At 52.4% G+C, this 27,650-nt stretch overlaps 1 protein-coding gene across 1 annotated transcript; it reads right to left on the reverse strand.

Moving 5' to 3' along the window:
- Nucleotides 1-7,604: 7,604 nt before the first annotated feature.
- Nucleotides 7,605-26,239, reverse strand: PSMD5 (proteasome 26S subunit, non-ATPase 5). The gene is made up of 10 exons (XM_061578758.1): nucleotides 26,065-26,239; nucleotides 24,703-24,847; nucleotides 20,668-20,781; nucleotides 19,750-19,878; nucleotides 18,479-18,588; nucleotides 16,811-16,953; nucleotides 15,572-15,763; nucleotides 14,872-14,981; nucleotides 13,819-13,956; nucleotides 7,605-10,712 (listed from the first exon to the last, which is right to left on the reverse strand). The coding sequence occupies exons 1-10, from the start codon at nucleotides 26,223-26,225 to the stop codon at nucleotides 10,452-10,454; spliced, it is 1,503 nt and encodes a 500-aa protein (XP_061434742.1). The 5' UTR covers nucleotides 26,226-26,239; the 3' UTR covers nucleotides 7,605-10,451.
- Between the last annotated feature and the right edge of the window lie 1,411 nt (nucleotides 26,240-27,650).

Raw genomic sequence — 27,650 nt, forward strand, 5'->3', positions numbered from 1 at the left:
CAACACTGCCCATAGACTCAACACTGCCCATAGACTCAACATGCCCATAGACTCAACACAACCCATAGACTAACACTGCCCATAGACTCAACATTGCCCATAGACTCAACACAACCCCATAGACTTCAACACTGCCATAGACTCAACACTGCCCATAGACTCAACACTACCCATAGACTCAACACTGCCCATAGACTCAACATTGCCCATAGACTCAACACAACCCATAGACTCAACACAACCCATAGACTCAACACTACCCATAGACTCAACACAACCCATAGACTCAACACAACCCATAGACTCAACACTACCCATAGACTCAACACTACCCATAGACTCAACACTACCCATAGACTCAACACTGCCCATAGACTCAACACTGCACCATAGACTCAACACTACCCATAGACTCAACACTGCCCATAGACTCAGCACTGCCCAAAGACCAACACTGCCCAAAGACTCAACACTGCCCATAGACTCAACACTGCCCATAGACTCAACACTGCCCATAGACTCAACACTACCCATAGACTCAACACTGCCCATAGACTCAGCACTGCCCAAAGACCAACACTGCCCAAAGACTCAACACTGCCCATAGACTCAACACTGCCCATAGACTCAACACTGCCCATAGACTCAGCACTGCCCAAAGACCAACACTGCCCAAAGACTCAACACTGCACCATAGACTCAACACTGCCCAAAGACTCAACACTGCCCATAGACTCAACACTGCCCATAGACTCAACACTGCCCAAAGACTCAACACTGCCCAAAGACTCAACACTGCACCATAGACTCAACACTGCCCAAAGACTCAACACTGCCCATAGACTCAACACTGCCCATAGACTCAACACTGCCCAAAGACTCAACACTGCCCAAAGACTCAACACTGCACCATAGACTCAACACTGCCCATAGACTCAGCACTGCACCTCTGATAACCACGGTTTGCGACGTGCGGTGCGGGAAGAATTTCTACACACACACATAACTCACTAACAGCACTTGCCCCAAACTACTTGCGCGGGCTATATGGGGGATCTGTGTCTCTGTGTGCGCACGCGGGCTGATTGATTTGCAGTCGAGGCTAACGTCCGGGTGCAAGCCGTGCAGGCAAATTGAACCACAAAAGGACCTGGGGCAAGACAGCGATGGCAACAATTTTGCCAAGTCACGGGCAAGAGAAAGCCAAATGACCCAGAGGACATTTACCCCTTTACCCCTCCCCACCACCACCTGGACATGTGGTGGAAAAGCGCTTCATAGCTCACGGGATTTCCCCAGGATAAATGTTTTAATATTCTGATTCTGAAAAAATTAACCCGTAAAAACAAAGTTTTTCACTATAAATCCTTTATATGCGTGGAGGCTAGAGTCCTCTCGTCCTCTGGCTTGAGATGGCTGCCACCTATGGGTCAGATGATTGCCTGCCACCATTAAGCAATTGGTAATTAAATATAATATATTTTTTCCTAAAAAGTGTAAAAATTTGGAAACAAATTTTCACGAAAATAAATTGTCACGCGCAACGAGTCTGTGTGCAAAAATGTCAGCTCGATTGGATCACGGGAAGTGGGTTAAAAAACGACCGAAAGATTTGCACGGTCGTAAGCGCGCAAGCACGCAAGCAAGCGAACTTAATATAAAGGATTTTAAAAAAGACACTGAACTGGAATCCGAGGTTTAAATCAACGCAACCGGGATTGAACTGGGTGCTCAAATCTAGGGAGTTGGTGGTTTCAGACCGGTCACACGTGACTCGCAAAGAGATCCGTAGACTTTTATTGAGAATCACGATTCGCATCGAGCAGCCATCGACGCGTGCAGAGTCACAAACTCACAAGAGGCCCACCCCCACAGGCTTACGCAGAGAACTTGTAGACACCCATAGACTCACACAGAGACCCATAGACACACGAAGACCCGTAGACTCCTTTTCGATTTAAAGCTTTCGTGACTGCAGGGATTCATCTTCTTGGTTCTTTCGGTAAAGTCACGTAGAAGGGAAGAAATAAAATAATAAAAATAAAACATAATAATCTCCCCGACAGACCTGGTCTTCACCTGAGGACGGCTGCTTGCGTTGTGGCCGAAACGTCGTGAGAATTATTTTAATGTTTTTTTTATTATTGTATTACTTCCCTTCTACGTGACTTTACCGAAAGAACCAAGAAAATGGACCCGTAGACTCGTGGACGAAATCCATACTCACACAGAGACTGGCATGGCGAGTTGCATCTAAACAATTTTTTTTTACCACGTAAGGCCCACTGAGCTATAGACCTTTTTATTTAGAAGTGACCTGGCCGCAAATGATAATTCAACCAAGTGGCTTATCACGTGGAGGACCCGTACAACAATCCACGCGACCACGCGAACTCCAAAATAGAGAGTCGCACTCGAACCCACGACCTCCTTGCATACCGGGCGAGGTCGTTAACGTCTCTCCCCCACGGCGCATTGCCGGACTCGCACAGAGACCCCCCCCCCTCCCCGTAGACGAAGACACAGCGGAGCCACAGGGCTCACACAGGGAGGGACCCACGACCCAAGTTATTCAAGGGCATCTTGTACGAGTGTAGTGACAGTAGAGTCTACATGCACTGTGAGTGGACTAGTGGCCACGGGAGGTAATGACAGGGGAGTCAGCCTGCAGTGCGAATGGACTAGTGGCCACCGGAGGTAATGACAGGGGAGTCAGCCTGCAGTGTGAATGGACTAGTGGCCACGGGAGGTAATGGCAGGGGAGTCAGCCTGCAGTGCGAATGGACTAGTGGCCACAGTAGGTAATGACAGGGGAGTCAGCCTGCAGTGCGAATGGACTGGTGGCCTTGGGAGGTAATGACAGGAGAGTCAGCCTGCAGTGTGAATGGACTAGTGGCCACGGGAGGTAATGACAGGGGAGTCAGCCTGCAGTGCGAATGGACTGGTGGCCTTGGGAGGTAATGACAGGGGAGTCAGCCTGCAGTGTGAATGGACTAGTGGCCACGGGAGGTAATGACAGGAGAGTCAGCCTGCAGTGCGAAGGGACTGGTGGCTACGAGTGGTAATGACGGGTATCAGCTGTGAGTGCGAAGGGACTGGTGGCCATGGGAGGTAATGACAGGGGAGTCAGTTGTGAGTGCGAAGGGACTGGTGGCCACGGTAGGTAATGACAGGGGAGTCAGCCTGCAGTGCGAATGGACTAGTGGCCACAGTAGGTAATAACAGGGGTATCAGTTGCGACTGCGAATGGACTGGTGGCTACGGGAATGATCTAGAAGGGAGCGTGGTCAGGTGACGGAAGAGGACGGTGGAGTCTGCCGGTGGAGCGAGCGTCCAGAGTCAGCGAGAAGGTTCGAGAAGGGGGGCGTGGCCTCGTGTCGGTATAAAAGGGAAACGCGCGGGAGACTCGGGGCTGTTGCAGTGGGGGTCTCCGACTGATGTCAAGTGGAACGTGCCTTCAATGACGTGTGTCAAGTGACTACACGAGGAGGGCAGAGCTGCAAAGCGATGCGTTTATTGCAGAGGTCGCAACCGGGTACCCGATACCCGATACCCGTACCCTACCCGATACCCAGCTACCCGTACCCGGCCGGGTACGGGTAACCTTTTGCGACCCTGGTGTGGCCGGGTACGGGTACGGGTAGGCCGTGAGTCACTGGTGAGTAACCGTTTGTCACTCATTTCGGGTAGGGTACGGGTAAGGAACGGGTACCCGTAGCCGGCCGGGTACGGGTACCCATTTGCGACCCTGGTGCGGCGGTGTACGGGTAAGGAATCAAAACCCGTTTGCGACCTCTGGTTTATTGAGACACTGCCCACTGCGGGTGGAATGGCAGAACCCATCGTGGACGCCTGCATCGACACTCGGCAAGATGCTCGCTCGGCGCCCCCACATGGACACGATGTGCAAAGGGCAACGCCGCGCCATGCACGATAGGCTTCCGTTTGCTAAAAAAAAGACAAGAGTAGGCGTTTGCCCCATTCTGGCGATGGAACAGGAGTTGTGTTAAGATGTTCAAACACACGTAGGAACCTTTATGCAAGGAATCAAGTGACTGCAACACGTTGTCCTGCTGCGGAGGGAGCTGGTAGGAACGTTGGGTTGCTCGGTCAATGGCCTGCAGGGTCAACAGCGGCGTGGTGTATTCCGCAAATATGCCCGACTGTGAGGGCGGGCACAAGCCGGCGTGAGTAGGTGAAACGTTGAGTTTTATAAGGGCACCACGGGGTGACCAGCCCCTCCCCACCCAGCCCCACCCCTCCCATCCAGCCCCACCCTCCCCACCCAGCCCCTCTCCACCCAGCCCCACCCCTCCTAAACCTCCCCACCCAGCCCCTCCCCACCCTCCCCACCCAGCCCCTCTCCACCCAGCCCCACCCCTCCCAACCCTCCCCACCCAGCCCCTCCCCACCCAGCCCCTCCCCACCCTCCCCACCTAGCCCCTCCCCACCCTCCCCTCTCCACCCAGCCCCACCCCTCCCATTTTTGGATGCACGACGGACGGACAGAATAATTCCCTGTGGGCTGGTGTAACCAGGTTCCTACCAGTACAAGGCTGCTGTCTTTGGTGTAGGCCAATCAGCCTCACAGACAACGCATCACATATTTTCTACCAGTGCCATGTTTGTGTTTGCATGTTCACCAGAATAACAGTGCGTGCGGTAACTTGATGAATTGCAAATCGTACCTATTTTGTGTGCGAACATCTTAACACCTGTTTTTATTACCAGATAGGGTAACATCTCATTCTTATTTTTCAAACTTTGTCCCATGATATAACCTCGACATCAGGACAGGTGCCAATTCAGGAGACACAGGACTTGATTACTGCCTATACAGTATTTATTTTCAAAGGTTGTGCCTTGTTGGAATGTATGTTGAACTTTTTTCACACCTTACATAGCCATCCGTGCTAATCGGAGGTGCAGTGTTGAGTCTATGGGTAGTGTTGAGTCTATGGGTAGTGTTGAGTCAATGGGTAGTGTTGAGTCTATGGGCAGTGTTGAGTCTATGAGCAGTGTTGAGTCTATGGGCAGTGTTGAGTCTATGGGTAGTGTTGAGTCTATGGGCAGTGTTGAGTCTATGAGCAGTGTTGAGTCTATGGGCAGTGTTGAGTCTATGGGTAGTGTTGAGTCTATGGGCAGTGTTGAGTCTATGGGCAGTGTTGAGTCTATGGGCAGTGTTGAGTCTATGGGCAGTGTTGAGTCTATGGCAGTGTTGAGTCTATGGGCAGGTGAGTCTATGGGTCAGTGTTGAGTCTATGGGTAGTGTTGAGTCTATGGGTAGTGTTGAGTCTATGGGCAGTGTTGAGTCTATGGGCAGTGGTTGAGTCTATGGCAGTGTTGAGTCTATGGGTATGTTGAGTCTATGGGTAGTGGTTGAGTCTATGGGCAGTGTTGAGTCTATGGGCAGTGTTGAGTCTATGGGTAGTGTTGAGTCTATGGGCAGTGTTGAGTCTATGAGCAGTGTTGAGTCTATGGGCAGTGTTGAGTCTATGGTGCAGTGTTGAGTCTATGGGTAGTGTTGAGTCTATGAGCAGTGTTGAGTCTATGGTGCGGTGTTGAGTCTATGGGTAGTGTTGAGTCTATGGGTAGTGTTGAGTCTGTGGGAAGTTGAGTCTATGGGCAGTGTTGAGTCTATGGGTAGTGTTGAGTCTATGGGCAGTGTTGAGTCTATGGGCAGTGTTGAGTCTATGGGCAGTGTTGAGTCTATGGGCAGTGTTGAGTCTATGAGCAGTGTTGAGTCTACGGGCAGTGTTGAGTCTATGGGCAGTGTTGAGTCTACGGGCAGTGTTGAGTCTATGGGTAGTGTTGAGTCTATGGGCAGTGTTGAGTCTATGGGCAGTGTTGAGTCTATGGGTAGTGTTGAGTCTATGGGCAGTGTTGAGTCTATGGGCAGTGTTGAGTCTATGAGCAGTGTTGAGTCTATGGGCAGTGTTGAGTCTATGGGCAGTGTTGAGTCTATGAGCAGTGTTGAGTCTATGGGCAGTGTTGAGTCTATGGGCAGTGTTGAGTCTATGGGCAGTGTGAGTCTATGGGTAGTAGTAGGTTTTTACCCTTTTAACTGGTACAAAACTGACACCTTTTGTACCAGTTAAAAGGGTAAAAACCTACTATTATATTTTGCCACTGGTAAAAGAGATCTCATAGTGTCTATGGGTAGTGTTGTCTATGGGCAGTATGAGTGTCCATGTTTAACTTCTTTTGCACCGTACGCAGCTGTGCTACGCGGCGGTGCGGGGGAAGGACAACAAACTAAACACAAGAAGCAGTTCTCAAGAAATGAGTTTCGTCAATCCAGACGACGATGATTTACAAGTGCATCACAGCTCCCAGTGGCTTCCAAACATCGGAAGGGAAGAGCGTTCCAGACGGCCGCAGAAGCAGCGCGTCTTGAAATCGCCGCGCGATGCAGCGGTGACCGCCGTGGTGATGGTTCATGCGCCCTGACGAGATCGGCGAGTTTAAAAAAAAAACGAAACCAAAGGGCAGTTTTCTTTTTTCGTCGTCACGTTTTTATTTTTGTCTGACAAAATAAACAGGGCACACGCCGCGAACCCCCTACGCTTATCGGAACTCTAGTGGCGAGCGCGGAGGCTGAACCTCAGCGTCTCCCCCCCCCCACGCCGCCTCTTGAAGCCATCCGCTGCGATTCCGTAGCAATCTGCCGAATTTGCATTCGCAAGATATGGAGAAAGGCAACAAGTATAACCCGTAAAAACAAAGTTTTTCACTATAAATCCTTTATATGCGTGGCGGCTAGAGTCCTCTCGTCCTCTGGCTTGAGATGGCTGCCACCTATGGGTCAGATGATTGTCTGCCAGTATTAAGCAATTGGTAATTAAATATTTAATTTGTTTTCCCTAAACAGTGTAAAATTTTGGAACAAATTTTTCACGAACATTAATTGTCTCGCACAACGAGTCTGTGTGCAAAATGTCAGCTCGATTGGATCACGGGAAGTGGGTTAAAAAAACGACCGAAAGATTTGCACGGTCGTAAGCAAGCAAGCACGCACGCAAGCAAGCAAGCAAGCGAACTTAATATAAAGGATTAAAAAAAAATCAAGCCAATAAATGCAATAAACTGCCGAGAAGAAAATCCAAACCAGGGTAATGACTACTCAACTACGACCCGGGCCTTGCAAACAGCATTCGGCACGTGTAAATTAAAATGGAATTTGTCTTAAGATCTGGACTATAATTAAGTAATAGCAAAAAAAAAATTGTAGATGGTTTTTTTTAACACGTAGGCTTTCGCAACCAATATTATTCATAATCAACGTTTTTGGGTTTAGATCGCGTTATTTATAAATGTGTCGTAACCCTCCACCACCCGACACGGCCAATCAGTAAAAAAGTGTCACGTTGACAAAAAACAAATAGTTCACTGCTTTAGCCCACCGGCGTTTTGAAGCGTGAAACCACAACATTTACACTTTGATGTTGTGGTTTCACGCTTCAACACACCGGTGGGCTAAAGCAGTGAACTATTTGTCTTTTGTCAACGTGACACTTTTTTACTGATTGGCCGTGTCGGGTGGTGGAGGGTTACGACACATTTATAAATAACGCGATCTAAACCCAAAAACGTTGATTATGAATGTTTTTTTTTGTGTACAGCCATTGGTGGCAGGCCGGGATCCACGACTCCAGAAGCTGGTTGAGAAACAGGCGGCCGGCTCCTGGACTCGAACCCAGGCTCTCGGTGGTACAGGCTCGGCAACTCTGACCTCAAAGCTGCCCGCCACCCTGAACAACCGATCTTAACCAGCGAATCATTATCGCCGTTTGTTGTATGGAATGTTGAGCTTCTTTCACACCGCACGTGGCCAACTGCGCTAATCGGAGGTGCAGTGTTGAGGCTATGGGCAGTGTTGAGTCTATGGGCAGTGTTGAGTCTATGGGTGGTGTTGAACCTATGGGCGGTCTTGAGTCTATGGGCGGTGATGAGTGAATGGGCAGCGTTGAGTGAATGGGCAGCGTTGAGTCTATGGGCAGTGTTGAGTCTATGGGCAGTGTTGAGTCTATGGGCAGTGTTGAGTCTATGGGCAGTGTTGAGTCTATGGGCAGTGTTGAGTCTATGGGCAGTGTTGAGTCTATGGGCAGTGTTGAGTCTATGGGTAGTGTTGAGTCTATGGGCAGTGTTGAGTCTATGGGCAGTGTTGAGTCTATGGGTAGTGTTGAGTCTATGGGTAGTGTTGAGTCTATGGGCAGTGTTGAGTTTATGGGCAGTGTTGAGTCTATGGGCAGTGTTGAGTCTATGGGCAGTATGTGTGTATGTATGCTGAACTTCCTTTCCCACTGTACGGAGCCACCCGTACACACATTGATCCGACCAGCATTGCAACAGGTGCCTGTGGCACGGCCGTGGGATGTGGAGGAGGTTGAACGCGTTGGGCAAGCGAGGAGGCACGGAGGGGCAGAGGTCGCAAACGGGTTTTGATTCCTTACCCGTACCCGGTCGCACCAGGGTCGCAAATGGGTACCAGTACCCGGCCGTACCCGTACCCTACCCGTACCCGGTCGGGTACGGGTAGGGTACGGGTATTGGGTACCTGTTTGCGACCTCTGGGATGAAGCCATGTTGCAGGCGCGGGTGGGTTGATTCTAGGAACTTGAATTGTGAGAAGAGACAAGACGTTGGGAAATGAGTGACAAACGGTGACTCACCAGTGACTCACGGTCTACCCGTACCCGGCCGCACCAGGGTCGCAAACGGGTACCCGTACCCGGCCGGGTATCGGGTAGGGTACGGGTATCGGGTACCCGGTTGCGACCTCTGCGGAGGGCAGGGGCATCAACGGTTTTCGCCGAGATGAGATCTCCATCATCCCCATCACCATCCTCACCAATAATAATAATAACCGCCACGGTGCCTGTGCCAGGCTCGGTGGGCTTTGAGACCACGTGAAGTGTCGAAGGCTCGCTGACAGGAGGTCATGGGACAGACTCGGGTGCCACGGGTCGACCGACTGAGATGAGTGGCCGATGCACCACCTGTGCCCCCTACTGTGCCAACTCGCTGAGTTTTAGCCGCCCGGCGCTCCGCTCGTTGTTGTGAGCGTCGCTCCTGTTGCTGGAGGGCGACTGCCTCCAACTGCCCAGTAGTAGCGTCCTTAACGAGCCTCCTCCTCCATAGAAGCTGATACGAAAAAACTAAGACTACCCCATACAGCCTGAACAGACTGTTGGGGCAAGTGCTGTGAGCGAGCACCTATGAAGGCCGGGTGGTCAGTACCACGCCCGGCCGCCTTTGTCTCCTGAGTGGCAAAATTTACACACCACGCTAGGTACTCGTTTAAGGCTGAGTCGACCTAGGGAAGGCCAAGGACCGCTTCAGATAATTGTCACTGGTGTTGGCCGTGAGCGGGTATGGAACTCGGTCCGCTGGGTTCGTAGCGCAGCACGTTAACCGCTACACCACCGCTCCCCCCACACACACACACACACCACCACTCCCCACACACGCACACACACACCACCGCTCCCCACACACGCACACACACACCACCGCTCCCCACACACTCACACACACCACCGCTCCCCACACACACACCACCGCCACACACCCACCACCGCTCCCCACACACACACCACCGCTCCCCCCACACACACACACACACCACCGCTCCCCACACACACCACCGCTCCCACACACGCACACACACAACCGCTCCCCCACACACACCACCGCTCCCCACACACACACACCCACAACCGCTCCCCACACACACAACCGCTCCCCCACGCACACGCACACCACCGCTCCCCACACACGCACACACACACCACCGCTCCCCACACACATATACACACCACCGCTCCCTTCACACCACCGCTCCCCACACACTCACACACACACCACCGCTCCCCACACACTCACACACACAACCGCTCCCCCACACACACCACCGCTCCCCACACACGCACACACACACCACCGCTCCCCACACACACATACACACACCACCGCTCCCCCCACACACACATACACACCACCGCTCCCCACACACACACATACACACCACCGCTCCCCACACACACATACACACACCACCGCTCCCCACACACACATACACACCACCGCTCCCTTCACACCACCGCTCCCCACACACACCACCGCTCCCCACACACACACATACACACCACCGCTCCCCACACACACACATACACACCACCGCTCCCCACACACACCACCGCTCCCCACACACACATACACACACCACCGCTCCCCACACACACATACACACCACCGCTCCCTTCACACCACCGCTCCCCACACACACCACCGCTCCCCACACACACATACACACACCACCGCTCCCCACACACGCACACACACACCACCGCTCCCCACACACACATACACACCACCGCTCCCTTCACACCACCGCTCCCCACACACACCACCGCTACACACACACCACCGTACGCGCGAGTTCCACCCTGTCACTCGGCGCCCTCCATGGCAACGATGCGCGCCTCGGCCCGTACGCGGTGCGGCCCCTCCCGCGCGTGCGCTCGCAGCCTCAGCACCGCGGGGCCCCCCAGCGTTCCCGGGGCTGTGGCCGACTCGGCCAGCGCCCGCACCAGCGCGTGCCGGGCCTCGCGCGCCTCCTTGCCGGGTCCCGGCGAGCGATCCGTGAGGAACTCGACGAAGCCCGGGGAGTCCGACATGAGGCGCTGGGCCCACGGCTGCCCTGCGATCGCCTGAGAGGTAAGCAGGTGAGGGTTAGGGTGAGGGTGTGGGTGAGGGTGTGGTTAGGGCGCGGGTTAGGGTGCGGGTGAGGGTGTGGGTGAGGGTGTGGGTGAGGGTGTGGGTGTGCGTGAGTGTGTGGGTGAGGGTGAGGGTGTGGGTGAGGCTGTTGGTTATGGTGTGGGTGAGGGTGTGGGTGAGGGTGTGGGTTAGGGCGCGGGTTAGGGTGTGGGTTAGGGGGTGGGTTAGGGGGTGGGTGAGGGTGTGAGTTAGGGTGTGGGTTAGGGTGTGGGTGAGGGTGTGGGTTAGGGTGTGGGTTAGGGTGTAGGTTAGGGTGTGGGTTAGGGTGCGGGTAAGGGTGTGGGTTAGGGTGTAGGTTAGGGTGCGGGTTAGGGAGCGGGTTAGGGTGTGGGTTCGGGTGTGGGTTAGGGTGGGTAAGGGTGTGGGTTAGGGAGTGGGTTAGGGTGTGGGTTAGGGTGTGGGTTAGGGGGTGGGTTAGGGTGTGGGTTAGGGTGTGGGTTAGGGTGTGGGTGAGGGTGTGGGTTAGGGTGTGGGTTAGGGTGTGGGTTAGGGTGTGGGTTAGGGTGTGGGTTAGGGTGTGAGTTAGGGTGTGGGTTAGGGTGTGGGTGAGGGTGTGGGTTAGGGTGTGGGTTAGGGTGCGAGTGAGGGTGTGGGTGAGGGTGTAGGTGAGGGTGTGGGTGAGGGTGTAGGTGAGGGTGTGGGTGAGGGTGTGGTTAGGGTGTGGGTTAGGGTGTGGGTTAGGGTGTGGGTGAGGGTGTGGGTTAGGGTGTGGGTTAGGGTGTGGGTGAGGGTGTGGGTTAGGGTGCGAGTGAGGGTGTGGTTAGGGTGTGGGTGAGGGTGTGGGTGAGGGTGTGGTTAGGGTGTGGGTGAGGGTGTGGGTGAGGGTGTGGGTGAGGGTGTGGGTGAGGGTGTGGTTAGGGTGTGGGTGAGGGTGTGGGTGAGGGTGTGGGTTAGGGTGCGAGTGAGGGTGCGGGTGAGGGTGTGGGTGAGGGTGTGGTTAGGGTGTGGGTGAGGGTGTGGGTTAGGGTGTGGGTTAGGGTGTGGGTTAGGGTGTGGGTTAGGGTGTGGGTTAGGGTGTGGGTTAGGGTGTGGGTTAGGGTGTGGGTTAGGGTGTGGGTTAGGGTGTGGGTTCGAGTGAGGGCGCGGGTTAGGGTGTGGGTTAGGGTGTGGGTTAGGGTGTGGGTGAGGGTGTGGGTTAGGGTGTGGGTTAGGGTGTGGGTTAGGGTGTGGGTTAGGGTGTGGGTTAGGGTATGGGTTAGGGTGTGGGTTAGGGTGTGGGTTAGGGTGTGGGTTCGAGTGAGGGCGCGGGTTAGGGTGTGGGTTAGGGTGTGGGTTAGGGGGTCGGTTAGGGTGTGGGTTCGAGTTAGGGTGTGGGTTAGGGTGTGGGTTAGGGTGTGAGTTAGGGTGTGGGTTCGAGTTAGGGTGTGGGTTAGGGTGTGGGTTAGGGGGTGGGTTAGAGTGTGGGTTCGAGTTAGGGTGTGGGTTAGGGTGTGGGTTAGGGTGTGGGTTAGGGTGTAGGTTAGGGTGTGGGTTAGGGTGTGAGTTAGGGTGTGGGTTCGAGTTAGGGTGTGGGTTAGGGTGTGGGTTCGAGTTAGGGTGTTGGTTAGCGTGTGGGTGAGGGTGGTGGTGAGAGTGTGGGTTAGGGTGTGGGTTAGGGTGTGTGGGTTAAGGTGTGGGTTAGGGTGTGGGTTAGGGTGTGGGTTAGGGTGTGGGTGAGGGTGTGGGTTAGGGTGTGGGTGAGGGAGTGGGTGAGGTTGTGGGTTAGGGTGTGGGTTCGAGTTAGGGTGCAGGTTAGGGTGTGAGTTATGGTGTGCGTTAGAGTGTGGGTGAGGGTGTGTGTTAGGATGTGGGCTAGGGTGTGGGTTAGGGTGTGGGGGTTAGGGTGTGGGTTAGGGTGTGGTTAGGGTGTGGGTAAGGGTGTGGGTGTTAGGGTATGGGTGTGTATTTGGGTGTGGGTTAGGGTGTGGGTTAGGGTGTGGGTTAGGGTGTGGGTTAGGGTCTGTGTTAGGGAGTTGGTTAGCGTGTGGGTTAGGGTATAGGTTAAGGTATGGGTGTTAGGGTATGGGTGTGTATTTGGGGGTGGGTTAGGGTATGGGTTAGGGTGTAGGCTATGGTTTAGGTTATGTTGTGGGTTAGGTTCAGAGTGTCAGTTAGGGTGTCGATGAGAGTTAGCGTATAGGGTTGGGGTTAGGGTGTGAGTGTTTGGAGTTAGGGTGCGGGTTTGGGTTAGGGCTGTGAGAGAGTGGCAGGAGGTTGTTAGTGAGTTTGTTGTGATTGTTGGTGGTGGTGGTGATGATGGTGATACTGGTGGTGATGGTGATGTTGATGGTGGTGATGGTGATGTTGATGGTGGTGATGATGATGCTGGTGGTGGTGATGATGTTATAATTGTGATGACGATGCCAGAATTAGCGCTGATGATGATGATTCTGCTACTCCAGACGCTAACGATGGTGGCGGCGATGGTGGTGAGTAGGTCGCCCAGTAGTGACGACGGAGACGATGGCGGTCGTGGTGATGGCGGTCGTGGTGATGGAGGTATAGTCATCATGCTGCGGCTGTTAGTGCTGCTGCTATCCATGACGATGGTGGAGATGATGATGATGGTGGTGGTGGCGGTGGTGGAAAGAGCAGTCGTGCTGCTGCTGCTGCTGCTATTGAGGGTGGTAACATCCTGCTGTGTTATTGCTGTTCAGGGAAAGAGACGTAGAAATGCACGGCTGATGACTGCAGGGAGCGAGATAAACAATAGAGTAGACACAAAGAGATGAGAAAAAAAATTTCGATTTGAAGCTTTCGTGACTGCAGGAATCCATACTCTTTGGTTCTTTCGGTAAAGTCACGTGGGTATAAAATAATAGATCACGACGTTTCGATCGCAACACAAGCAATCGTCATCAGGTGGAACAACCACAGCCAGAAAAACTGCTTTTTCTTGTCTACTTCAGCAGTTTTTCTTGCTGTGGTTGCCCCACCTGATGACGATTGCCTGTGTTGCGATCGAAACGTCGTGATCTATTATTTTCTCTACCTACTTGACTTTACCGAAAGAGATGAGAAAAACTGCAGGGGGAGACGAGGCGGGGAGAGCGATCGCACCGTGAGGACGTGTAGGGCACTGCAGTGGAGCTCGGGGAAGGGCTGCGTGCAGATCCCGCGGAGGAGGTCGAAGGGGCGCGGGGCGAGAGCCCAGAACCACCGCTCGCTCACCTCTACCGCCTCCTCACCCTCACCCTCCTTACAGACATACATCGCCAACACACACACCAACATACACACACACCACCACCACCAACACACACACACATGGAAATTACACACACACAGCCAATATGCACACCGCCAACACACACACACACACCGCCAACACACACACCGCCAATACACACACCACCAACACACACACACTGCCAACACACATACACCGGCAACACACACACACACGGAAATTACACACACACACCGCCAACACACACACCGCAAACACACACACCGCCAACACACACACACACCGCCAACACACACACACCGGCAACACACACACACACGGAAATTACACACACACACCGCCAACACACACACCGCAAACACACACACCGCCAACACACACACACACCGCCAACACACACACACCGCCAACACACACACATCGTCAACACACACACCACAGATATGTAGATGGGTCAGTAAGTGGGTGGGTGAAGTGGGCATGCAGATATTTGTATGGGTGAGTATTCGTGTATGTGGTTACACGCGTGGGCATGTAGGTGGGTGGGTGAGTGTGCATGTAGATATTTGTATGGGTGAGTATTCGTGTATGTGGTAACATGCGTGGGCATGTAGGTGGGTGGGTGAGTGAGTGGGCATGTAGATATTTGGATGGGTGAGTGGGCGAGTTGCCGTGTATGTGGTTACACGCGTGGGCGTGCAGGTGGGTGGGCGAGCGCGCATGTAGATGTTTGTATGGGTGAGTAGCCGTGTATGTGGTTACATGTGTGGGCGTGTAGGTGGATGGGTGGGTGAGTGAGTGGGTATGTAGATATTTGGATGGGTGAGTGGGCGAGTCGCCGTGTATGTGGTTACAAGCGTGGGCATGTAGGTGGGTGGGCGAGTGGTTGGGCGAGTGGGCATGCAGGTGAGCTGCGATCCTACCGGCACGGACAGCACGGCTGCGATGGTATCCAGGCATCGCGCCCGCATCTCAGTGGGAGAGTTCTGCATCAGGTTCCCCATCCTCTTGAGCAGCTGTGGGAACTGCATGCCTGTTAAATAAAGAGATGTACCCAGTGCACCGATTGGACAATCTCTTCGACGTTCGAGGAGGGTGGAAACGTGCACTCCCCCTGACTGCCAACAATCGAATACCCGGCTTCAATGTTGCTGTGCAGGAGGGCTGTCACCCGAAACGTCGGCCATTATACACTTGTTGATATTGACACGGAACCTGTTGCCTCACCCACCGCTCACCCACCCGCCCGCTCACCCACCAGTCTGCCCGCCCGCTCACCCACCCGCTCGCTCACCTGCCAGTCTGCCCCGCCCGCTCACTCGCCCACCCACCTGCCCGCCCGCTCACCCACCCGCTCACCCACCGGTCTGTCCGCTCGCTCACCCACCCACTCACCCACCCGCCCACTCACCCGCCCGTATGCCCAACTGCCCACTCACCTACCCGCTCACCCACCGGTCTGTCCGCTCGCTTACCCGCCCACTCACCCACCCGCCCACTCACCCACCCGCCCACTCACCCACCCGCCCACTCACCCACCCGCCCGCTCACCCGCCCGTACGCCCAGCCGCCCACTCACCCACACACCCACCCACCCGTCTGCCCACCCACCCACCCGCTCACCCTCCTTGCCGAGCACTCGCTTGCCCTCGGCGGAGCGGGCGATGAGGCCGATGGTGTCGAGAGCCACGGAGTTGAGGCCGGGCTCCGGACCCAGCAGCATGGAGGAAACGGCGGCGAGGAACGGAGGGTAGCGCTCGCACAGCGCCCCGGGCCCTTCCAGCACCGCTAGCCGGGCGAAAAACTTCACCAGACCTGGGGGAAGAGGGGAGAGGGGTGGGGGCACGGGGAGGAGGGGGGGGGGGGTGGCGGGGACACGCGCGGAGGGTTGGTCTGCTGGTTCTTTGGGCCTGGTAAAATAAAAGGGATTTAGAACTCGCTGAGACTTTCATGGGTTAAACAAGTGTAGTAGTAGGTTTTTATCCTTTGAACTGGTACAAAAACTGACACCTTTATACAAGGCATCATGTTTGCAATAACCACAACACAAGCAGTCAAAATGCAAACAAAAAGAAACAACTCTGATAATGGTATGCACTGTCCTTGAAGTTGATTGGTCCACACCCGAGACAGCTTTTCTTAGAGCCTAGTCTCCATTGGTGTTGGACCAGATGACGCCAAAAGGCGCACAACTCAAAAAGTTGTTTCTTTTTGTTTGCATTTTGACTGCTTGTGCTGTGGTTATTGCAAACATGATGCCTTGTATAAAGGTGTCAGTTTTTGTACCAGTTGAAAGGGTAAAAACCTACTACTATATTTTGGCACTGGTGTAATAAAGCTCGTTGGGGCGACTTCTGGAATCCGTCTTTTATTCAACTTGTATTACAGCTTTTCCTTCACACTGCTGACAGGCAGCGTGAGAGGGACAGATAGAGAGAGAGAGACACACACTGCCACGTGGCAACCCGGAGCCCCGCGTGGCCCCCTTCCTCCGTTCGTTCCCGTTCTGACCACGTGTCGCTCGTCTCCACCCCTATTTAATACCCGGGTCACATGATACGTTTCCGCCAATCCTCGTTAGCCTCCGTGGAATATTCCAGGCCCCCTCGTAGGCTCCCGGGACCACGCCCCTGACTCGTCTCCCCATTGGCTGTGGCCAAAGCCAGCAGAACCAATCCTTACAGCTGTCACCTTTCCATTACGTCAGGGCCACGCCCCCAGGCTTCCCCCCATTGGCTGTAAACCAGGACCGGCAGAGCCAATCACCATGACGAGTTGTGATACGTCAGTGAGCCGGATATATCCTCACATTACACTGGTAAAGGAGATGTCTCATAGTGTAAAGCGATCCGTGTTCGGCACCGGGGAGGTAGAGGTCGCAGAAGGGGTCGCTGTGTGCGTCCTGCAGGAGCCCGGCGATGCGGTCCACGATGCCGGCGTGGAGGAGGTGGTGACGGCCGTGCGGGGAGCGCACCAGGCCGCTCACCGTCTCTGCGCTCGTCGCGCTGCACACAGACAGGTGGCGGTCTCCAGTGCAGCCCGCGGTGGAGTGGGCGAGGGTGTGAGCTGGTAGCTGAGCGGGTGAGAGTGTGAGCTGGTAGCTGAGCGGGTGAGAGTGTGAGTGGGCGAGGGTGTGAGCGGGCGAGGGTGTGAGCTGGTAGCTGAGCGGGTGAGAGTGTGAGTGGGCGAGGGTGTGAGCGGGCGAGGGTGTGAGCGGGCGAGGGTGTGAGCGGGTGAGAGTGTGAGCGGGCGAGGGTGTGAGCGGGCGAGGGTGTGAGCTGGTAGCTGAGCGGGTGAGAGTGTGAGTGGGCGAGGGTGTGAGCGGGCGAGGGTGTGAGCGGGCGAGGGTGTGAGCGGGTGAGAGTGTGAGCGGGTGAGAGTGTGAGCGGGCGAGGGTGTGAGCTGGTAGCTGAGCGGGTGAGAGTGTGAGTGGGCGAGGGTGTGAGTGGCCGAGGGTGTGAGCGGGCGAGAGTGTGAGCGGGTGAGAGTGTGAGCTGGTGGCTGAGCGGGTGAGAGTGTGAGTGGGTGCGGGTGTGAGAGTGTGAGCATGTGAGCGGGCGAGAGTGTGAGCTGGTAGCTGAGCGGGCGAGAGTGTGAGTGGGTGAGGGTGTGAGAGTGTGAGCGTGTGAGCGGGCGAGGGTGTGAGCTGGTAGCTGAGCGGGCGAGGGTGTGAGCGGGCGAGGGTGTGAGCTGGTAGCTGAGCGGGCGAGGGTGTGAGCGGGCGAGGGTGTGAGCTGGTGGCTGAGCAGGTGAGAGTGTGAGCTGGTGGCTGAGCGTGTGAGTGGGTGAGAGTGTGAGAGGGTGAGTGGGTGAGAGTGTGAGTGGGTGAGAGTGTGAGAGGGTGAGTGGGTGAGAGTGTGAGAGAATGAGCTGGTAGCTGAGCGAGCAAGGGTGTGAGCTGGTGGTTGAGCAGGTGAGAGTGTGAGCGGGTGAGCCGTGTGAGCGGGTGAGAGTGTGAGTGGGTGAGAGTGTGAGCGGGTGAGAGTGTGAGCTGGTGAGAGTGTGAGCTGGTGGTTGAGCGGGTGAACGGGAGAGTGTGAACGTGTGAGCGGGAGAGTGTGAGAGTGTGAGCGGGCAAGGGTGTGAGCTGGTGGCTGAGTGGGTGAGAGAGTGAGCGGGTGAGAGTGTGAGCTGGTGGCTGAGTGGGTGAGAGTGTGAGCGGGTGAGAGTGTGAGCTGGTGGCTGAGCGGGTGAGCGGGTGAGAGGGTGAGAGTGTGCGAGGGTGTGAGCTGGTGGCCGAGCGTGCGAGCGTGCCGTCTCACCGGATGAGCCGTGTGAGCGTGTGAGCGTGTGAGCAGGTGAGAGTGTGAGTGGGTAAGCGTGTGAGCATGAGAGTGTGCGAGTGTGAGCGGGTGAGAGTGTGAGCGTGTGAGCGTGCGAGCGTGCGAGTGTGCGAGCGGGTGAGAGTGTGAGCTGGTGGCCGAGTGTGTGAGCGTGCGAGTGTGCGAGTGGGTGAGCGTGCGAGCGTGCGAGCGTGTGAGCGTGCGAGCGTGCGAGTGAGCGTGCGAGCGTGGGAGCGTGCTCTCTCACCGGATGAGCACATCGTTGCCCACCAGCTCGGCGACGAGGCGGGAGATGAACCCGGCCTCGTCGCAGTAGCGCAGCGACGTGGGCGACGCTCCCGCAATCTCCACCACCAGCTGCGGCATCCACACAAAACACAGAGATCCCCCGTGTGGTCGTTTACTTGATTTTTAAATCCTTTATATTAAGTTCGCTTGCTTGCTTGCTTGCGCGCTTACGACCGTGCAAATCTTTCGGTCGTTTTTTAACCCACTTCCCGTGATCCAATCGAGCTGACATTTTCCACACAGACTCGTTGTGCGTGACAATTTATTTTCGTGAAAATTTTTTTCCAAAATTTTTCACTTTTTAGGAAAAAATAAATTTTCACTAACACAATCATATATTTTTCCTAAACACAGAAAATTATTCAAGAAAACAACAAAAATTTACAATATAAACAATCATACAAAAACTGAAAACCTTATAATCCTTATATACGACTTTCCTTATATTTAATTTAAAATACCAATGTGATAAAAATGAAACTCTTACTCAAGAAAAACTGAAATGAATAATAAAATAAAACCGATGCCACGCATATAAAGGATTTATAGTTTTTAAATCCTTTATTATTTTACCAGGTGAGTCCCACTGACCTGCATAGCTCTTTTTCATAAGCGACCTGGCCCACAAATGATAGCCCAACGAAGTGGCTCATCATCATCATGTGGAAATGTATAGTAAGCCAAATACTCCGAACGAGTGAAGTTCATTCTAAACGTGGGAGGGAAAACCCGGAGGACCCAGAGAAAAATCCACGCGACCATGGGGAGGGAGAGAGAGACACCGCAAACTCCAATTATACAACAGGGTCAAGTCTTCTTGGTTCTTTCGGTAAAGTCACGCTGTCTTTCCGACAGACCTGTTCTTCACCTGAGGACGGCTGCTTGCGTTGTGGCCGAAACGTCGTGAGAATTGTATTTTATTATGTTTTATTTTTATTATGTTATTATTTCCCTTCTACGTGACTTTACCGAAAGAACCAACAAGATGAATCCCTGCAGTCACGAAAGCTTTCAATCGAAATTTAACAGGGTCAAGGTCGGGATCGAACCCACGGCCTCCTGCATGCCAGGCGAGGCAGCTAACATCTCGCCACGGTTCGCGCGTCTGCGCAGATCGCCGGGGCGAGTGCCGTTTGCAACCGCCCACGAAGGCCGGAGTGTCGCACTGCGTCAACAGCACAGACGAGGGAGTAAGCTGCTGGTGGAAGGAGAGGAAAGAAGAATTCTGACCTCGTACACGCGGTAGCGTACGACGTCGCTGGTCGTCATGACGCCGTTGAGCTTGGCGAGGAGGGTGCCGGTGAAGAGCGCTTGGAGGCCCTCCCTGGCCGCGGCCACGCGCGCCAGGCAGCGGACGGCCTGCCCCGCGCGGTGGCGGCAAAGACGGGATCGTGACCATCATTGCAATTGATAATTGTTTTTTTACCCTTCCATCTGGCAACAAAACTGACACCTTTTTTACAAGGAGTCATGTTTGCATAGACCACAATACTTGCAGTCGTAATGCAAACAAAAACATAACTCTGATAAACACAAAAACATAACTCTGAAAAACATTATCAGAGTTATGTTTTTGTTTGCATTATGACTGCAGGTATTGTGGTCTATGTTAACATGACTCCTTGTAAAAAAGGTGTCAGTTTTGTTGCCAGATAGAAGGGTAAAAAAACTATTATCATATTTTTTACTGGCAAAGGAGGTTCCAATGGTGTAAATGCTTACCCTGAGCTCTTATACTCTGATGGTGCATTGTCTTTGAATTGTGCGCCTTTTGGCATCATCTGGTCCAACCCATGTGAGACTAGGCTCTAAGGAAAGCTGTCTCGGTTGTGGACCAATCAACTTCAAGGACAGTGCATACATCAGAGTTATGTTTTTGTTTGCATCATGACTGCAGGTATTGTGGTCTATGCAAACATGACTCTGTGTAAAAAAAGGTGTCAGTTTTGTTGCCAGATAGAAGGGTAAAAGAAACAATGATCATATTTTTTACTGGCAAATGAGGTTCCAATGGTGTAAATCATTGCAACTGTTGTTATTGTCGCTCGTTGCTTTCGCAACGACGAGACGGGCGACGCGAACGATTCGGAAACCCCGCCGCCGGGGCTCACCTCTGCGAGGAGCGGTATGCCGTACGCGCTGGGTTACCTGGGTGGCCACAGACGTGGTGTCGTCCCGGACGCACTGGATGACGTGCGAGAGAAGGTCCGGCTGGCTCGCGATGTCGCCGACGCACGACGCGTCTCCCACGATCCTCTCGATCTGAGGACAACCGATTCGACCGCTGGACGAAGGCCCTCTGCCCCCTCCCATCCCTCGGGAGAGTCGCTGCGACGCAACACTGATGTCCGTCAGTCTGTCCGATTGTCAGTCGGCCAGTCAAGCCATCAGTCCGTCCCTCAGTCAGTCAGCCCGTCCGTCCGTCCCTGGCACAGCGAGCCGATCTTATCGCTTCACCTACGATCAGCACTGTGGGTTACGTACGGTGCAAAAGAATTTTTCGATTTAAAGCTTTCGTGACTGCAGGGATTCATCTTCTTGTTTCTTTCGGTAAAGTCACGTAGAAGGGAAGTCTACAGGAAAGCCACCCACACGGATGCTTATCTAAAACCGGATTCCCACCACCATCCATCCCAGAAGAATTCCCTCATCAAGACTCTATATCATAGAGCCCAATGCATCTCCGACCATGAACACATTTCCAGTGAACTCAAACACGTACGCCAAGCTCTTAAGGCAAATGGTTACTCCGACTATACAATCCGCAAAGCCATCACTCCAACCATCAAGAAGGATCCTGTTGAGGAGCCTTTCAAGACCATCATCTTACCCTACATTGCTGGGGTCACAAAAAAGATCTCCAAAATCCTGATTAAACACAAGATCCAGGTCCGATTCAACACAGTACATAAAATCCGTGATCTGGTACCGTCTGTAAAAGATGTGGTTCCAGACATACAGTACCCTGGCGTCTACAAACTAAGTTGCCTCTGTGGTAGCAGTTACATTGGTGAAACCAAACGACATGTCTCGGACCGCATCCGTGAACATAAAGCTGACCTGAAACACGGTAGGACTAACACCTCAGCCGTGGCAGATCACTGTTACAACTCAGTGGGCTCACATGATATTGACTTCTCCAAGACAGAGGTTCTCTGCAAGCCATCTGGCTATCATGAGAGATTCGTTCATGAGGCGATCCACATATACAAACACAGAGACAATTTTAACCGAGAAGATGGATTCTGGCTCAGCAATCATTGGAAGGACGTAATAAACCATTTCGATACACATTAGGGTGTGTAGAATAATACATAGTGTGATATTAAATGTATAAGATATAGGTTGGTTTACAGCAATACAGTATATAATTTAATGTTGGGTTTATCTATGGCAGTATATAGTACGGTATATGCTCGTGTGATGTAAGAGAATAAGGTTTAGATGGAAGCATATTATAGAATTTTACGAGGTAAAATTGTAATGTATTACTTGCTGTTAGTAACTCAGCTTATTATAGAGTATAGTAAGTATACTGATGGTGCGATGCAGTTTATACTTTAGTTTTTTATGTAGTTTATACTTTAGTTTTCTACGTGGTTGTTGAGTAACTGCAGCTACATATCATTAACATTCCTTTCCTTTGTTACTGCTAATCCCTGCACCCCCCTTGGTTGCTGCTGATCCTGCATAATGCATGGGCATAATATGACTTTGACACCCCCCCGCCCAACGCCTACGCATTTTCCATGAATATGCTAAATCCCTCTTCACATGCACATTCTTTTTGTTAAGGCGCTCTTCAACCCCCAATGCAGCTTATATATAAGCTCCTAGTTTGGTAGTGTCTCATTCTTCACCTGAAGACGGCTGCTTGCGTTGTAGCCGAAACGTCGTGAGAATTGTTTTATTATGTTTTATTTTTATTATTTTATTACTTCCCTTCTACGTGACTTTACCGAAAGAAACAAGAAGGTGCAAAAGAAGTTCAACGTACATACACGCATAACTCCGCGACGAATGTATGCACGTTGAACTTATTTAGCAACGTACGTACGTAAGTAGAACTTCTTTCGCACCTTAAGTATGCATGTAAGTTTAACTTCTTTCGCAGTATGTTGAACTTCAATCTCACCGTATGTATGTCGAATACCTTTCGCAACCATACGTAGCCAACCACGCGAATTGGAGGTGCGGGGGAAGGAATCGGAGGTGCGGGGGAAGGATGTTTACAAATGCGCTCCGGTCCTTTAGGCTCTGATTCGGGCCTCAAATTTGTGCGCACCTTCCAAGATAACTGCGGCCGTTTTTGTCTTCTCGAGGTAAAGTTCCGAACAAGCGACGCAAGAAAAGGTTCTCAAGTTTCACCATCTCAGTGAGATTCACAGGGCCCCCCCCCTCTCACCGTGACGGATGGCACGGACGGCGTGAACGCACCAACGCTTAAAGCGCCGCGTTAACCGATGGAGCCACGCCACGCGACGTTGACCAATCAGCCTCGAGATGAGAACAGATTTGATGGACCGGACTCCGATTAAGTCTCCAGACGATAACAGACTCACAGAACTGCCTCTGATGGGGTCTCTAGAAAATAGAGAGCTAGAACGGTCTATGATAGGAAACCGGGGGGACAATACTCTATCCGACACAGCAGAGAGAGATGATATCAGTCCACAATTATTGCCGTTCCGCATTCCGCTGGCAAGCCAGGGTACGGCACCTTGACGCTCTACGGGGAAGCGCCTTTAGCAACGTCTGTGCGGGTGATCCGCAAACCCTCACTGCCTCCACAGTGCCGCATGGCAGGCCACGAGCGTTGCCTCCTCACCGCCTGGCTAAAGGCTTTTTCAAGATACAAGTTCTTAAATACAAGTCAAGCCCCTCCCCCCTCCTCCCCCCCTTAACGTGTATTTAAGAACTTGTATCTTGGAATTTTTTGCCTCACTTGATACAGTAAATCTGGCTGTGACGGTCCCACCTGATGACGGAGACTTGTGTTGCCTCCGTAACGTCGTGATTTATTATTTTATTTCTATTATTACTTTTATTAATTTTTATTTTTCACCTACGTGACTTTACCGAAAAAACCTAAGAGTAGGGGTTTTCCCCTTTTTTCTGGCAAAACTGAAACCTTCTTACAAGGAATCGTGTGTCTGCATTAACCACAATACTTGTGGTCAACATGCAAACAAGCAAAGGAGGTCTAATGATGTAGATGCTCACCCCGAGCCCTCATTACTTTGATAGTGCCATTGTCTTTGAGCGTTACGCCTCTTGGCGTCCTCTGGTCTAGCACCAATTGAGATGAGGCTCAAAAGAAAGCCATCTCTGGTGTGGGCCAATCAGTTTCAAGGACAATGCATATATTATCAGAGTGTTTTTTTTTGCATTTTCACCACAAGTATTATGGTGAATGCGCCACATGATTCCTTGTAAAAAGGTTTAAACTTTGTTGCCAGAAAAAAGGGGGAAAACCCTATGATCATACTTTGGTACTGGTAAAGGAGGTCTAATGATGGACTGACTGTTGCGTCACCGCGATTCTCCCGAGAGATGGGAAGGGGGAGGAGGCCTTCGACCAGCGCTGGAATCGGTTGTTCTCAGATCGAGAAGATCGCGTCGGGAACATCGCGAGCCAACCGGACCTTCTCTCGCACGCCACCGAGTGCGTCCGGGACGACACCACCCAGGTAACCCAGCGCAACGGCGGCCGTGGCGCGGCCGGGGTTCACCGCCGCTTGTCTAAATGTCACCGCTGGGTGGGGAGGGTGGGGAGTGGCTGGGTGGGGAGGGTGGGGCTGGGTGGGGGGTGGGAGGGGTGGGGCTGGGTGGGGAGGATGGGGCTGGGTGGGGGGTGGGAGGGGTGGGGCTGGGTGGGGAGGGGCTGGGTGGGGAGGGTGGGGCTGGGTGGGGGGTGGGAGGAGTGGAGCTGGGTGGGGAGGGGCTGGTCACCCCGTGGTGCCCTTATAAAACTCAACGTTTCACCTACTCACGCCGGCTTGTGCCCGCCCTCACAGTCGGGCATATTTGCGGAATACACCACGCCCTGGCCGTTGACCCTGGCCATTGACCGAGCAACCCGACGTTCCTACCAGCTCCCTCCGCAGGACAATGTGTTTTAAAACGTCTGTAATGATGATGATAATACCGCAGCAGTAACAATAAAAACTGATGAAGAGTCACCAGAGTGAGGGAGAGAAGGCGGACGAGCTCGTGCGGGTGCAGAAGGCCACGGGTGAGGTTGTGGCGATGGGCGGCGAGGAGACGCTGCGGCTGCTCGCCGTGCAGAGCCCGCTCCAGCACGGCGCAGCACAGCTCCGTGTGCTCCCTGTGCAGCAGCGCCAGGCAGCAGCAGTGACAGCAGCAGAAGCAGCAGCAGTAGCAGCAGCGACAATAGCAGCAGCAGTAGAGACAACAGCAGTAGCAACAGCGACAACAGCAGCAGCAGTAGCAGCAGCAGCGACAGCAGCAGCAGAAGCAGCAGCAACAGCAGCAGAAGCAGCAGTAGCAGCAGTAGCAATAGCAGCAGCAACAACAGCAGCAGTAGCAGCAGCAGCGACAGCAGCAGCAGAAGCAGCAGCAACAGCAGCAGAAGCAGCAGTAGCAGCAGTAGCAATAGCAGCAGCAACAACAGCAGCAGTAGCAGCAGCAGCGACAGCAGCAGCAGAAGCAGCAGCAACAGCAGCAGAAGCAGCAGTAGCAGCAGTAGCAATAGCAGCAGCAACAACAGCAGCAGTAGCAGCAGCAGCGACAGCAGCAGCAGAAGCAGCAGCAACAGCAGCAGAAGCAGCAGTAGCAGCAGTAGCAATAGCAGCAGCAACAACAGCAGCAGTAGCAGCAGCAGCGACAGCAGCAGCAGAAGCAGCAGCAACAGCAGCAGAAGCAGCAGTAGCAGCAGTAGCAATAGCAGCAGCAACAACAGCAGCAGTAGCAGCAGCAGCGACAGCAGCAGCAGAAGCAGCAGCAACAGCAGCAGAAGCAGCAGTAGCAGCAGTAGCAATAGCAGCAGCAACAACAGCAGCAGTAGCAGCAGCGACAGCAGCAGCGGCAGCAGCAGCAGCAACAATAGCAACAGTAGCAACAGCGATAACAGCAGCAGCAGCCGTAGCAGCAATCGCGGCAGCAGAAGCAGCGACAGCAGCAGCAGTAACAACAACAGCAGCAACAGCAGCGACAGCAGCAGTGACGTCACCACGGCGCTTGTGCCACGCTAGGTGCACCTTGCATGTAACGTTGAACTTCATTCGCACCGTACGTAGACAGCCGTCCTAATTGGAGGTTCGGGGGGATGGACAACCAACTAAACACACCAACACGCGTGTAACCACCAACACGCGTGTTACCACCTGTACCCCCCCACTGTGCCAGGCTAGGTGCAGGTCACGGCACAGACCCAGCAGGTGCCGTGGGTTGACTGAGATGACCGGTAATGCACCACCTGTACCCCTACTGTGCCAGGCTAGGTGCAGGTCACAGAACAGACCCAGCAGGTGCCATGAGTCGACTGACTGAGGATGACCGGTTTAGTGGGAAACGCTCACGCACCTATCCCCGCAGTCGAGGATGTCGAAGAGCGGCTCCAGGCTGACGCCGGCGAGTGTGGAGGGCTGCGAGGCGAACACGGCCGTCTTGAGGCTCTGCAAGGCCTCGGCTCGATCATCGCAGCATCCGAGGCGAGCGAGCAACGCCACCACCGCATCCGCCATGCTGTTTCAAAGTGGTGAAGACGAGAATCGATTCCCTTGAATCGACGTTGCAGTTTGAAATCGACGGCGGATTCAATGGCGTCGGGTGGGTGTTGGAGGGGAATCGATTCCGAGTCGATTATTATGTTAGCGGGTTGTGATAACCAGGATCGGGAATCGATTCTGTCCTGTCATTGTTGTTGTTGTTGTGGACTGTACTTCATGGGACCTCGCTGACTCCTTGATTTTATTATTTTGTTTCCTCACCTGAGGATTTTTTTGTTTCTTCACCTGAGGATTTTATTTTATTTTTTGTTTCTTCACCTGAGGATTTTATTTTATTTTTTGTTTCCTCACCTGAGGATTTTATTTTATTGTTTGTTTCTTCACCTGAGGATTTTATTTTATTTTGTGTTTCTTCACCTGAGGATTTTATTTTATTTTTTGTTTCCTCACCTGAGGATTTTATTTTATTGTTTGTTTCTTCACCTGAGGATTTTATTTTATTGTTTGTTTCTTCACCTGAGGATTTTATTTATTTTTTGTTTCTTCACCTGAGGATTTAATTTTTTGTTTCTTCACCTGAGGATTTCATTTTATTTTTTGTTTCTTCACCTGAGGATTTCATTTTATTTTTTGTTTCTTCACCTGAGGATTTTATTTAATTTTTTGTTTCTTCACCTGAGGATTTTATTTAATTTTTAGTTTCTTCTGAGGATTTTATTTTATTTTGTGTTTCTTCACCTGAGGATTTTATTTTATTTTTGTTTCCTCACCTGAGGATTTTATTTTATTGTTTGTTTCTTCACCTGAGGATTTTATTTTATTTTTTGTTTCTTCACCTGAGGATTTTTTTTTGTTTCTTCACCTGAGGATTTTATTTTATTTTTTGTTTCTTCACCTGAGGATTTTTTTTTGTTTCTTCACCTGAGGATTTTATTTTATTTTTTGTTTCTTCACCTGAGGATTTTATTTTATTGTTTGTTTCTTCACCTGAGGATTTTATTTTATTTTTTGTTTCTTCACCTGAGGATTTCATTTTATTTTTTGTTTCTTCACCTGAGGATTTCATTTTATTTTTTGTTTCTTCACCTGAGGATTTTATTTATTTTTTTGTTTCTTCACCTGAGGATTTTATTTAATTTTTAGTTTCTTCTGAGGATTTTATTTTATTTTGTGTTTCTTCACCTGAGGATTTTATTTTATTTTTGTTTCCTCACCTGAGGATTTTATTTTATTGTTTGTTTCTTCACCTGAGGATTTTATTTTATTTTTTGTTTCTTCACCTGAGGATTTTTTTTGTTTCTTCACCTGAGGATTTTATTTTATTTTTTGTTTCTTCACCTGAGGATTTTTTTTTGTTTCTTCACCTGAGGATTTTATTTTATTTTTTGTTTCTTCACCTGAGGATTTTATTTTATTGTTTGTTTCTTCACCTGAGGATTT

This window comes from Lethenteron reissneri, chromosome 67, assembly GCF_015708825.2.
Source record: "Lethenteron reissneri isolate LAM-NWPU_2019-01 chromosome 67, ASM1570882v1, whole genome shotgun sequence".
NCBI classification, from domain to species: Eukaryota; Metazoa; Chordata; class Hyperoartia; order Petromyzontiformes; family Petromyzontidae; genus Lethenteron; species Lethenteron reissneri.